General features: G+C 34.7%; 1 protein-coding gene across 1 annotated transcript in view; it reads left to right on the top strand.

Moving 5' to 3' along the window:
- Positions 1-1,744: 1,744 nt before the first annotated feature.
- The window catches only part of LOC142228963 (uncharacterized), a 92,487-nt gene continuing 78,797 nt past the window's right edge, over positions 1,745-15,434 (top strand). Inside the window, exons 1-3 of the mRNA XM_075299487.1 lie at positions 1,745-1,836; positions 1,950-3,117; positions 3,190-3,540. Of these exons, the coding sequence (XP_075155602.1) occupies positions 1,745-1,836; positions 1,950-3,117; positions 3,190-3,540 (1,611 nt within the window). The remainder of the gene's footprint in view (positions 1,837-1,949; positions 3,118-3,189; positions 3,541-15,434) is intronic.

Here is a 15,434-nt window from a genome sequence, read left to right as displayed (position 1 = left end):
TACTCCCAATGATGTTCTTTATTTTAACTACCTAGGAAGTTATTTTATTTCAATTTTTTATAACTTGGTTTTTTCAAACTTTTAATGGGTAATTTTAACTTTTTTTTTGGTTTCAAATAGGTTAAAAACAGAGTAAGAATTCATAAAATGATACAAATCATTTAAATTATGTCAAAAAAAAATGCAAAATCCAATCTGTAAAAATTGTGCATTTTTGAAAATATTTGAGGTCGAACGTTTCCGACAAGTGTTATAATCAATTAAAAATTACAAAATATTCTAAAAATTATTTATTTGACAAAATATCACAGAATTTTTTAATTTACATCCAAAACATTGAATTCGGATCACAACAAGTAAGTTGGCAACCCTGCTTGTGCTTAGACGTCAAATTCGTACACGGTGCGCTTCGTTAGAATAAATTATTATTTTATTCATATTTATTGAGATTTATTGGCGTTTAGCTGTTGATATTCTTAACGAGTGAGTGAAAGACTGCTGAATTAGAAAGGAGAATGCCAGGGCACTCAAGAAAAAGTATAAATAAAAATAAACTGCTATGTGCACATTGCAAAACATCTATAGTGGAGAATGAGGAATCCATAACATGCGATGGCTGTGAGAAAACTCTCCACTATGTGTGTACTAAACTTGATAAAAAACAAATCGATGCTCTCAAGAAAGATCTCACTCTTGAGTATAAATGTCATATTTGTACTCCATCTCAGAACATGCAACCTATTGCTAGAGAGCTGGAAGACATAAAAGCAAAACTCTCCAAGTTGGATGAGATCAAAGAAACAATACAATTTATGTCAGCACAATATGATAATTTACTGAAAGGAGTGGCAAACAATACTAAGAATATTGAGAATTTGCAGAAAGAAAATAAATTTTTAAAAGAAGAAGTCAGCAACTTGAAGATGTCTATTAAATATTTAAATGATAACAGGGTTCGGAATGATTGTATCATAAATGGAGTCGTAATGGATGAAGAAATTGAGCCAGTAGACATTGTAATAGATATAGCAAAGAAATCTGGAGCAAATATATCGAAAGCTGACATAGAGGAGGCATATGTTTTGAATAAAAGAGCGGAGAAAAAATCTGTTGTAGTTAAGTTCTCGAACAGTAAATGCAAAAAATCGTTTATGAGTGAAAAGTCAAAGCTTAAAGATATTGATGGAATGAAGAAGACATACATTAATGACTTCCTTAGCAGGGAAACCATTGAACTTTTAAATCACGCTAAGTCGCTAAAGACTGTGGGATACAATTTTGTTTTCCCAAAAAATGGACACGTTTATGTCAAGAAGGATGCAAATTCTCGGATGTTGTGTTTGAAGTCGATGGATGATGTAGATAAAATTCTTTGCAATATTGTTGGTACTAGGACTATGATGACCCGTTCTAGACAGATTGCATCTAATAATGTAGGCGATGATGAAGACGCTGTGTCAATTTATAATTAATAATATTAATGTTGTAGTCTTTTTGTTTTTTGCTTTGTATTTATGTCATTAGTACTTTTTTCTTATCTCAATGAATAACAAATATTTTTCTACTTTAAATGCATTTAATGAATATATTAATGAATTTGATTCAAATAAGTTTTCTATACTCTCTATTAATGCAAGAAGTATTTCCTCTTTATCAAAATTTAATGATTTTAAGAGGGAGATTTGTGACCTTGATGTTATTCCCACTATAATAGCTGTTCAGGAAACTTGGTTTTCTGCTAGTCATGTCTGTTTGTACTCTATGGAATGTTATGAAGCTATTCACTGCTGCAGGGCAGATGGGTTTGGCGGGACGTCCGTTTATATTGATAGTAACGTGAGGTACTCGGTAGTAGAGAATTTTAGCGAAGGGTTTTTGGATTATATAATGATATCATTGCCTGATGTGAGGATAAATAATATCCCCCTTCTATTTGTGTCATTATACAGGTCACAGAAATGTTCTTTTGGGTCCTTTTGTATCATATTGGAAGCTTTAAATTCACGAATCGGTAACAGGCCTTGTGTTATTGCCGGGGATTTCAATATCAATCTTTTGGCTGAGACATTGCAGAGTACAAGGATGAATGACATTTTTACTTGTCATAACTTAGTGACAAGGGTCGCATCTGGAAGTTGTATAGATTGTGTATATAGCAACATGTCGGAAGACTTATCAGTTTATTCGGTACGGACAAGTATAACTGATCACAATATTATTATTATTACACTTGCGATTAAATTCAGTAACAGGGAAAGTTTTACCGAGAATATGACGAGAATAGACTATGATAAATTTGGGGAGTACTTGGATAGCAATATGGATGTTCTGTCTGAGGATCTATGTTCTTCCGATCAATGCGAAAATTTGATTAACCTCTTGTTAGCAGCCAAGGAAAATTCAACGACCGTCACTACAAGGGTTGTAAGTATGAGGCGTAAGTTAAATCCTTGGATATCGGATAGCCTGGAATCATTGATTTCTTATAAGCACAAACTACTGAAGATGAGAAGAAGGGATAGATTTAATAGAGGTCTTTCAGAGCGAATTAGGAGATTAAGTAAGGTGATAAAAGGATGTAATAAGAGTCTGATGAATAGCTACTATGAGAATAATATTAGGGATTGTGATGGTAATAGTCGGAAACTATGGGCATTTGTCAATAGACAAATAGGGAGGAATAATACGGTCAATAACGGTGTTGTTCTAAGGGAAGATAATTCTGTTATGGTTTCCAATGAAGATAAGGCGGAAGGGTTTAATGATTATTTTGCAGAAGTGGTTGATCGTTTTCGCGATGGTATTGTATCAGGTAGTGATGATTCTGTTAATTTCTTTCGAACCTTGCAACAGTCGCATAATTGTTTTGTCATTAATAGGGTAGATAGCATTTGTATTGAGCATATTTTGGAGATGCTAGATGGTAGGAAATCCCCAGGTTGGGACGGAATTACGGCGAAGATGCTGCTGGTTAGGAAAGTGTCTATCTCTGACGCCCTATCGAAGATATTCAATAAAATGATTGATGAGTCGATATATCCTACGTTAATGAAAACACACAAAATTGTTCCCATTCCCAAACATCACGCTTCGACTAAGATAATGGATTACAGACCAGTCTCAATTTTTACCAATTTTTGATAAGATATTTGAAAAAATTGTTTTTGATCAACTGACATCCTATGTCAGGATGCATTGGTTAATGTTTTAGATTGTATATGTAAGGGTCTGGACGACGGTTATAGAGGCGTTGGTGGCGTTTTCTTTGATTTATGTAAGGCTTTCGATTTGGTAGATTTTGGGATTTTGATTGAGAAGTTGCGATTGATGGGTTGCACAGAGTCCACATTGAAATTCTTTGCTGATTACCTAAGGAATAGGCAGCAATTTGTACAAATTGGAGATTATAGGAGCAGGACACTTCCTGTAAAATGTGGAGTGCCACAAGGAAGTATACTGGGTCCACTATTGTTTAAATTATTTATTAATGATATTAAGGATATTGGATTTATAGGGAAGCTTTATATGTTTGCAGATGATGTAGCACTTTTTATACCCTCCACCATAGGATGGGGGTATATTAACTTTGTCATTCCGTTTGTAACACATCGAAATATTGCTCTAAGACCCCATAAAGTATATATATTCTGGGTCGTGGTGAAATTCTGAGTCGATCTAAGCATGTCCGTCCGTCCGTCCGTCTGTCCGTCTGTCCGGCTGTCCGTCCGTCTGTGGAAATCACGCTAACTTCCGAACGAAACAAGCTATCGACTTGAAACTTGGCACAAGTAGTTGTTATTGATGTAGGTCGGATGGTATTGAAAATCGGCCATATCGGACCACGTTTACCTATAGCCCCCATATAAACCGATCCCCAAATTTGGCTTGGGGAGCCTCCCGGAGCAGCAAAATTCATCCGATCCGGTTGAAATTTAATACGTGGTCTTAGTATACGGTCTCTAACACCCATGCAAAAATTGGTCCATGTCGGTCCATAATTATATATAGCCCCCATATAAACCGATCCCCAGATTTGACCTCCGGAGCCTCTTGGAGGGGAAAAATTCATCCGATCCGGTTGAAATGTGGTACCTGATGTTAGTATACGGTCTCTAACAACCATGCAAAAATTGGTCCATATCGGTCCATGATTATATATAGCCCCCATATAAACCGATCCCCAGATTTGACCTCCGGAGCCTCTTGGAGGGGCAAAATTCATCCGATCCTGTTGAAATTTGGTACCTGATGTTAGTATACGGCCTCTAACAACCATGCAAAAATTGGTCCATATCGGTTCATAATTATATATAGCTCTCATATAAACCGATCCCCAGATTTGAACTCCGGAGCCTCTTGGAGGAGCAAAATTCATCCGATCCAATTGAAATTTACTACGTGGTGTTAGTATATAGTCTCTAACAACCATGCAAAAATTGGTCCATATCGGTTCATAATTATATATAGCTCCCATATAAACCGATCCCCAGATTTGACCTCAGGAGCCTCTTGGAGGAGCGAAATTCATCCGATCCAGTTGAAATTTGGTACATGGTGTTAGTATATGGTATCTAACAACCATGCAAAAATTGGTCCATATCGGTCCATAATTATATATAGCAAAAGTCATCCGATGCGGTTGAAATTTGGTACATTTTGTCAATATATGGCCTCTAACAGCCATGTAAAAATTGGTCAATATCGGTCTTTAGTTATATATAGCCGATGACTTATTACACAAAAATTGGTCCATATCGCCAAAAATAATCTACCAAAACTTTATTTCCATAGAAAATTTTGTCAAATTTTATTACTATAGAAAGTTGTGTCAAAATTTCATTTCTATAGAAAGTTTTGTCAAACGTTTATTTCTATAGAAATGTTTGTCAAAATTTTATTTCCATAGAAAGTTTTGTCAAAATTTTATTTTTATAGAAAATTTTGTAAAAAATTGTTTTCTGTAGAAAATTTTGTCAACATTTTATTTCTATACAAAATTTTGTCAACATTTTACTTCCATAGAAAATTTTGTCAACATTTTATTTCTATAGAAAATTTTGTCAAGTTTTCATTTCTATAGAAAATTTTGTCAAACTATATTATATACGTATTTAATCGGCCTTTTTTGTTTAATATATACCCCGTAGGGGCTAACTTACAATTTAGAAGACAGTGTTAAAAAGTTTTACGATACCTTGCCATCGGCAAGTGTTATCGCAACCCAAGTAATTCGATTGTGGATGACAGCCTTTAGTAGAAGTTCCTACGCAATCCATGGTGGAGGGTACATAAGATTCGGCCTGGCCGAACTTACGGCCGTATATACTTGTTTATAACTACAATTCTCCTACAGTTTTAAGAACCCAAATTGAATATGATGCTGCGCTTTTGTCGGAATTCTTAAGGATAAATAAATTAGTGTTGAATTCGAATAAGACGAAGTTTGTAAGGTTTAGACCCCATATTATGAGGGATGATATTGATATGTTTGTGCATATAGATGGCAATGTAATAAGGGAATCCACGTCTGTATGTTATTTGGGGGTGTGGCTGAGTTATAATCTGACATGGGACGAACACATTGCTCGATTGAAGTCACAGGCTTCATCAGCAGTTGGTATACTCCATAAATTTAGGTGGAAACTTGATACTAGGGTGAAGCTTATGATGTATCAATCGTTAATCCAGTCGCATTTATGCTACCTCCCTTTAGTATATGGGTCTAAGATGAGCCATTCACTACGAGCATTGCAATCCACTCAGAACAAAGCTCTAAAGATTGTATACAATCTTCCAATCCGATTTCATACAATACATTTATATAAAAATTATGCGAGGAATATTTTGCCCATAAGAGGTCTTTTTAAATATCAACTTCTGATATATGTTTTTAAGTCCTTGAGGGGACTGGGATCCTATGGAATTCAGTTTCGTTATAACATATCCCATACGAATAGAATGACGAGACATGCTATGGAATTAAGTACAGTAAGATGTCGCCTTGAAGCTACTAAGCAGAGAATATCTTATTCTGGTCCTTATGAATATAATCAACTTCCGTCTGACCTTAAAGAAATACGAGTATTGTCTGCTTTTAAGACACGCCTCAAAAACTTTCTTCTTAATAATATGGAAATACTTCTTTCATAAATCTTACTTTAAACTGAACATTTTTTTTTTTTATAGTTGATTGATTATCTATGTATTAATTATAAGCTCAAGCAGTTGCTCTTTTTTAGCCTCTCTTAAGCCCCTGGGCGCTGAGGTATTACATATTTGAATATTGTAATACACTGTATATAAATGAAATAAATAAAAAAAAAAAAAAAAAAACTAAAAAAGTGATACAAATTCAGTGCAACGGCTGTTGAAATGGAGGACTTCCGTCCTATGAGAAGCCCATGTTAAATTCATCGGTTCTGCGTCAATTTTGCACCACTTCCGGATCCAAAAAGAACATTTTCATTACCTTTTTGGCAACGCTTTTTTGCTGGGCTATTTCAAGTGCAGATTTTGGACAAAATATAGAAAATTTACATAAAAAAAATAAAAAACAGAAAATTAATAAAAAAGTAAAAAAAAATAATAAATAATAAATAAAACACGTAAGGAAAGTCTGAAGTCGGACGGGACCGACTATATTATACCCTGCACCACTTTGTAGATCTAAATTTTCGATACCATATCATATCCGTCAATGTGTTGGGTGCTATATATAAAGGTTTGTCCCAAATACATACAAAATCTATAGACTCAAAATTTAAGTCGGCTAATGCACTAGGGTGGAACACAATGTTAGAAAAATAAATATGGGAAACATTTGAATCTGAAGCAATTTTAAGGAAACTTCTCAAAAGTTTATTTATTATTTCTCGCTCGATATGAATGTATTAGAAGTATAGGAAAATTAGAGTAATTTTTACAATTTTCGACTAAGCAGTGGCGATTTTATAAGGGAAATGTTGGTATTTTGATCATTTTTCTCGAAATCAGAAAAACATATGTATGGGAGCTATATCTAAATCTGAACCGATTTCAACCAAATTTGGCACGCATAGCTGCAATGCTAATTCTACTTCCTGTGCAAAATTTACACTAAATCGAAGCAAAAAATTCGCCTCTGTGGTCATATGAGTGTAAGTCGGGCGAAAGCTATATATGGGAGCTATATCTAAATATGAACCGATTTCAACCAAATTTGGCACGCACAGCTACAATGCTAATTCTACTCCCTGTGCAAAATTTCAACTAAATCGGAGTAAAAGATTGGCCATTGTGGTCATATGAGTGTAAATCGGGCGAACGATATATATGGGAGTTATATCTAAATCTGAACCGATTTCAATAAAATATGGCACACTTGACTACCCTACTTATTGTACTCCTAGTGCAAAATTTCAACCAAATTGGGGTAAAACTCTGGCTTCTGCGACCGTATTAGTCCATATCGAGGGAAAGATATATATGTCAGCTATATCTAAAGCTGAACCGATTTAGCTGATATTTTCCAAGTTTTACGAGACTCATAAAATATTCGGATGTACTGAATTTGAAAAACATCGGTTGATAAACACGCCAATTATGACCAGATCGGTAATAAATATATATGGCAGGTATATCTAAATCTGAACCGATTTTTTCCAAAATATTTTTTCCAATAGCGATTGTCTTTGTTCCAAAAAACGACCCTATGCCAAATTTGAGGACGATAGGACTTAAACTGCGACCTGTACTTGGCGCACAAAAATACATGAACAGACAGACAGACAGACAGACAGACATACGGACATCGCTAATTCGACTCAGAATTTAATTCTAAGACGATCGGTATACTAAACGATGGGTCTCAAATTTTTCCTTCTTGGCGTTACATACAAATGCACAAACTTATTATGCCCTGTACCACAGTAGTGGTGAAGGGTATAAATATGGGAAACACTTAAATCTGAAGCAATTTTAAGGAAACTTCGCAAAAGTTTATTTATGATTTATCGCTCGATATATATGTATTAGAAGTTTAGGAAAATTAGAGTCATTTTTACAACTTTTCGACTAAGCAGTGGCGATTTAACAAGATGTTGGTATTTTGACCATTTTTGTAGAAATCAGAAAAACATATATATGGGAGCTATATCTAAATCTCAACCGATTTCAATCAAATTTGGTACGCATAGCTACAATGCTAATTCTACTCCCTGTGTAAAATGTCAACTAAATCGGAGCTAAAAATTGGCCTCTGTGGTCATATGAGTGTAAATCGGGCGAAAGCTATATATGGGAGATATATCTAAATCTGAACCGATTTCAATCAAATTTGGCACACATGATTATATTACTAACTGTACTCCTAATGCAAAATTTCAACTAAATTGGGCCAAAACTATGGCTTCTGGGTCCATATAACTGCATATCGGACGAAAGATATATATAGGAGCTATATCTAAATCTGAACCGATTTCAATCTAATTTTGCACACTTGACTATACTACTAATTGTACTCCTATTACAAAATTTCAACCAAATTCGGCCAAAAATCTGGCTTCTGGGGCCATATAAGTCCATATCGGGCGAAAGCTATATATGGGAGATATATCTACATCTGAACGGATTTCAACCAAATTTGACACGCATAGCTACAATACTCCCTGTGCAAAATTTCAAATAAATCGGAGCAAAAAATTGTCCTCTGTGGTCATATGAGTGTAAATCGGGCGAAAGCTATGTATGGGAGCTATATCTAAATCTGAACCGATTTCAACCAAATTTGGCACGCAAAGCTACAATGCTAATTCTACTCCCTGTGCAAAATTTCAAGTAAATCGGAATGAAAGATTGGGCACTGTGGTCATATGAGTGTAAATCGGGCGAACGATATATATGGGAGCTATATCTAAATCTGAACCGATTTCAATAAAATTTGGCACAGTTGACTACACTACTAATTGTAAACCACGGACAGAAGGACATGGTTATATCGACTCAGGATCCAACCCTGAGCATTTTTGCCAAAGACACCATGTGTCTATCTCGCCTCCTTCTGGGTGTTGCAAACATGCACTAACTTATAATACCCTGTTCCACAGTGTGGCGCAGGGTATAAATATGTAGCGAATGTCAAATGAGACTCCAAGCTGATAGCATCCCTGCAAAAAAAAAAAGGCGTCGCCACAAAGATGTGAAAGTGTACTCTTTGGATCCGGCAGTAGAATTAGCGTGCCAAATTTGATTAAAATCGGTTCAGATTTAGATATAGCTCCCATATATAGCTTTCGCCCGATTTACACTCATTTGCCCACTGAGGCCAATTTTTTGCTCCGATTTGGTTGAAATTTTGCACAGGGAGTAGAATTAGAATTGTAGCTATGCGTGCCAAATTTGATTGAAATCGGTTCAGATTTAGATATATCTCCCATATATAGCTTTCGCCCGATTTACACTCATATGACCACAGAGGCCAATTTTTAACTCCGATTTAGTTGAAATTTTGCACAGGGAGTAGAATTAGCATTGTAGCTATGCGTGCCAAATTTGGTTGAAATTGGTTCAGAGAAGAACTTTCAAATTTTTTTGCTGGGTACAAGAGTAGCTTAACCAACAGAGAAAAATTATGTTTGTCAATTGTTTATTTGAGTTAAGTCCTTTAGAGTGCTCCGTTCAGGAATTACCTCTACTTTCAGCGTCCTCTACTTTCAGCGAAACTATCAACAAATTACACTAGTTTACAACAAATAAAAAAAAAATCATGTATACTTGATGAAAATCAACCTTTCTTATGTATTTTGAGCTGGTGAATTCGAAAAAAATTTTATGGCACAGTTTTTGAGATATCCCGTTATTTTTAAATTTTCGCTCTTGTTTCACTAAACACAATAACATATATCTCGAGTTCAACGATTTTCTCGAAAATTTTGATTTTTCGCATTGATATTTTACACACTATTATTCGTCATCTTTTAATCATCATCATTTATGTACCAACAGCGTTATAATGAACGAACATTTCTAACTCGAGATATATTGTGTTTAATGAAAAAAACAGCGAAAATTAAAAAATAACAGGATATCTCAAAAACTGTTCCATAAAACAATTTTATACATTTTTTTCGAATTCAGCAGCTCAAAATACATAAGAAAATTTGATTTTCATAAAATGTACATTTTGAGTGTACACTAGTGTTAACAGAGTAAATTGGGATAATTCACTAAACCCAAAGTGAATTACCCTTCTGAAAAAAGGCTTTTGAGTCGACTTTACCTTAACAAATTTGTAAAAATATATCCTTTTTTCCTTTTGCCAAAGTCATAAACATTTTTATTACGTATGGGTTAAATGTGTGTGTGTGTGTGTGCGCGTCTTACGTACCAGCGAACCGTCATAGGTACACATTTATAGTTCCCGAAACATTGAATTGGAATATTAAAAAAAAAAAAAACAAGTATATACGGCCGTAAGTTCTGCCAGGCCGAAGCTTATGTACACTCCACCATGGATTGCGTAGAAACTTCTAGTGAAGCCGATGACAAGGTATCTTAAAACTTCCTAACACCGTAATATATACCACATAGTCCATACGTGGTAGATATTAAACTAAACAAGTATATACCGCCGTAAGTTCGGCCAGGCCGAAGCTTATGTACCCTCCATCATGGATTGCGTAGAAACTTCATCGAAACACTGCCATCCACAATCGAATTACTTAAGTTGCGGTAACGCTTGCCGATGGCAAGGTATCTTAAAACCTCCTAACACCATCTTCTAAATTGTATGTAAGTCCATGCGTGGTATATATTAAATCAAAAAAGATCGATCCAATACGTATATAATTCAGTTTGACAAAGTAGACATAAAATTTTGACAAAATTTTCTACAGAAATAAAATTTTGACAAAATTTGCTATAGAAATAAAATTTTCACAAAATTTTCTATAGAAATAAAATTTTAACAAAATTTTCTATAGAAATAAACTTTTGACAAAATTTTCTATAGAAATAAAATCTTGGTGGACTATTTTTGGCTCGAGTGGCAACCATGATTATGAACCGAATAAAATTTGAACAAAATTTTCTATAGAAATAAAATTTTAACAAAATTTTCTATAGAACTAAAATTTTGACAATGATGAAAAATTTATTATGAACCGAATAAAATTTGAACAAAATTTTCTATAGAAATAAAATTTTGACAAAATTTTCTATAGAACTAAAATTTTGACAATGATGAAAATTGTATTATGAACCGAATAAAATTTTAACAAAATTTTCTCTAGAAATAAAATTTTGACAAAATTTTCTATAGAAATAAAATTTTGACAAAATTTTCTATAGAAATAAAATTTTGGTAGATTATTTTTGGCTCTAGTGGCAACCATGATTATGAACCGATATGGACCAATTTTTGTGTGATTGGACTAATTTTGGTATGGTTGTTAGCGACCGGATCGGATGAATTTTGCTCCTCCAAGAGGCTCTGGAGGTCAAATCTGGAGAATGTTTTATATGGGGGCTATATATAATTATGGACCGATATGGACCAATTCTGGCACGGTTGTTAAAGATCATATACTAACACCATGTTCCAAATTACAACCGGATTGGATGAAATTTGCTTCTCTTGGAGACTTCGCAAGCCAAATCTGGGGATCGGTTTATATGGGGGCTATATATAATTATGAACCGATGTGGACCAATTTTTGAATGGTTGTTAGAGACCATATACCAATATCATGTACCAAATTTCAGGCGGATCGGATGAAATTTGCTTTTCTTTGAGGCTCCGCAACCCAAATCTGGGAATCGGTTTATATGGGCGCCATATGTAATTATGGACCGATGTGGACCAATTTTTGCACGATTGTTAGAGACCATATACCAATACCATGTACCAAATTTCAGCCGGATCGGATGGAATTTGCTTCTCTTTTAGGCTCCGCAAGCCAAGTCTGGAGATCGGTTTATATGGGGGCTATATATAATTATGGACCGATGTGGACCAATTTTTGCACGGTTGTTAGAGACTATACCAACACCATATACCAAATTTCAGCCGGATCGGATGAAATATGCTTCTGTTAGAGGCTCCACAAGCCAATTCTGAGGGTCCCTTTATATGGGGGCTATACGTAAAAGTGGACCGATATGACCCATTTTCAATACCATCCGACCTACATCGATAACAACTACTTGTGCCAAGTTTCAAGTCGATAGCTTGTTTCGTTCGGAAGTTAGCGTGATTTCAACAGACGGACGGACATGCTTAGATCGACTCAGAATTTCACCACGTCCCAGAATATATATACTTTATGGGGTCTTAGAGCAATATTTCGATGTGTTACAAACGGAATGACAAAGTTAATATACCCCCATCCTATGGTGAAGGGTATACAAATAAATTAAAATTTGCCATCTTCCATCCACAATTAGTATACCTTCGAACTAGGAAAACAAAGAAAATTAAATTTCTTCTAGAAAATATACAGTTACCAAATACAAACCGTGTTGACAATGTTCATTTTCTTTTTGCTGCTGTTGCTCTCCATTTAACCTTTTTTCTATAGATAGAGAATAAAATTAAGGAAAAGTTTTAACCTTGCGAAAACAACAACAACAGCAACAAGAAACGAAAAACTTAAGATAGTAGCACAAGGAAAAGTTGTATGCAACTAACACCAGGCAAAGGTTATTCCTTGTTACTTAGTTAGTTTATTTAAAGAATATATGAGTGGCATCAAAAGCAAAAGAAAACTTTGCAAATGGGCCTTTCTTCCATACAGCTCAAGTATACCAACTTTTATAAGTCTTAGAATATAAAAGAAGCAAAAAAACACGAACTTTGTAATTCCGAAATTTGTTTTGTTTAGTGGTCATGTGAATAGGGAAGAAAAACCAAGTTACTTAAATTGTAAAAATCCTCTGTAATCTGGACCTAGGAAGGTTAGGAGAACAAATGCCACATAAGAAAATGGGAAAAATTAAAACAGCACAAAGAATTTGTGGTCAACAATGTAAACAGTTATATTTATAAGATAAGTACGAAACGAAATATTACAATAGCTTATGGCTATCTTTAGTTTTAGTTTTTTTTTTTGCTACACAGGACAACAAAAAGATATCAATGGTGGAAGTCGACGACAAATTTTAATAGTTTTGAAATTAAAAATAATTTGTCTTTTCAATGTTTACTCAAATTAGCTAAAATTTACCAATAGAAAGCTAAAATCGAGTTTGGTTTCTTAAAATTCATTTTATCGAATTTTGATATATTCAAATATTTATCAACTAATTGACTAAATCTGAGTGTCTCACATCTTTTTGTTTAAAAAGTTAGTTGCATCAATTAATTTTTTTTTGAACAAAAAATTTAAAAATTTTCAGCCGTAGACATAATACACTTACGGACATTTTCATGTAGCTCCGTTAGGCGTTAACTGCCAGTTAACAGAAAGAAAAATTAAAATATCTTTGTTGCGGTTAACTTTAACTGAAACATTTTCAGCAGTTAAGTTTCTAACTCACATGTGGAATATATACGCAAGATGACAGATATTTTCATATCACGGTTTAAAAGTTCGTTAGCTAACGTAGAACTAACCAAGCTTCATGAAAATGGGGGTTAATGCTTTTAGTTTGATTAAAGAATTAATTGTAGCCTTCAACAATGACGCAATCATGCCGAAATTTGGCACAGATTCGTATTTTGTTAGCAAGCAGGTCAAGTTCAAAGATAGGTTATATCGGCCCATGTGATCTCCCGATTTGACTTCTTGGGCTTCTCGACACCGCAATTATTATCCGATTTGCCTGTGTGCAGATCGGTCTAGGTTTTGATATAGCATCCATACAAATTAGTTTAAGTGAGCTTGATACATCGGGCAGCCACCTAACCTAACCTAACCTCGGCACATATTTATACCCTGCGCCACACTGTGGAACAGGGTATTATAAGTTAGTGCATATGTTTGTAACACACAGAAGGAGACGAGGTAGACATATGGTGTCTTTGGCAATAATGCTCAGGGTGGGTCCCTGAGTCGATATAACCATGTCCGTCTGTCCGTCTGTCCGTCTATCTGTGAACACATTTTTGTGATCAAAGTCTAGGTCCCAGTTTAAATCCAATCGACTTCAAATTTGGCACATGTTCCTGTTTTGGGTCAGAATAGAACCCTATTGATTTTGGAAGAAATCGGTTCAGATTTAGATATAGCTCCCATATATATATTTCACCCGATATGCACATATATGGATCCAGAAGCCTGAGTTTTATCCCGATTTGCTTGAAATCGGTTCAGATTTAGATATAGCTCCCATATATATCTTTTGCCCGATATGGACTTATATGGCCCCAGAAGCCAGAGTTTAGGCCCAATTTGGTTGAAATTTTGCACATAGAGTACAATTAGTAGTGTAGTCAAGTGTGCTCAATTTTATTGAAATCGGTTCAGATTTAGATATAGCTCCCATATATATCTTTCGCCCGATATTGACTAATATGGTCCTAGATGCCAGTTTTGGCCCAATTTGGTTGAAATTTTGCACTAGAAATACAATTAGTAGTGTAGTCATGTGTGCCAAATTTGATTGAAATCGGTTCAGATTTAGATATAGCTCCCATATATATCTTTCGCCCGATTTACACTCATATGACCACTGAGGCCAATTTTTTACTGCGATTTAGTTGAAATTTTGCACAGGGAGTATAATAAGCATTGTTGCTATGCGTGCCAAATTTGGTTGAAATCGGTTCAGATTTAGGTATAGCTCCCATATATATATTTTTCTGATTTCGACAAAAATGGTCAAAATACGAACATTTCCCTTTTAAAATCGCCTCTGCTTAGTCGAAAAGTTGTAAAAATGACTCTATTTTTCCTATATATCGAGCATACATATATACATATATATCGAGCGATAATTCATAAATAAAAGTTTGCGAAGTTTCCTTAAAATTGCTTTATATTTAAATCTTTCCCATATTTTTACTATCATTGTGTTTCACCCTAGTGCATTAGCCGACTTAAATTTTGAGTCTATAGAATTTGTAGAAGTCTATCAAATTCTGTCCAGATCGAGTGATATCTAAATGTATGTATTTGGGACAAACCAACACATTTGACGGATGTGATATGGTATGGAAAATTTAGATCTATAAAGTGGCGCAGGGTATTATATAGTCGGCCCCGCCCGACTTTAGACTTTCCTTACTTGTTTGCTATATAACATATGTTTGCTTGGGAGTGTATCTGTCATCAAATCCACATGAAATTCTATATATTTTCAAGTAGACCGCTACAATATAGAATTTTTAAAGTATTTCTATTTTGAGGCGTGGTGAAATGTTAAGTCGACCTAGCGATATTCGTCCGTCCTGCTGAAATCACGATAGCTACCGAACGAAATAAGCTTTCGCCTTTATTGATGTAGGTCGGATGGTATTG

The sequence above is a fragment of the Haematobia irritans genome, chromosome 3 (genome assembly GCF_050003625.1).
Source record: "Haematobia irritans isolate KBUSLIRL chromosome 3, ASM5000362v1, whole genome shotgun sequence".
In the NCBI taxonomy this organism is placed as follows: domain Eukaryota; kingdom Metazoa; phylum Arthropoda; class Insecta; order Diptera; family Muscidae; genus Haematobia; species Haematobia irritans.
Note: the sequence above shows the minus strand (reverse complement) of the source record. Positions and strands in the feature narration are given on the sequence as shown.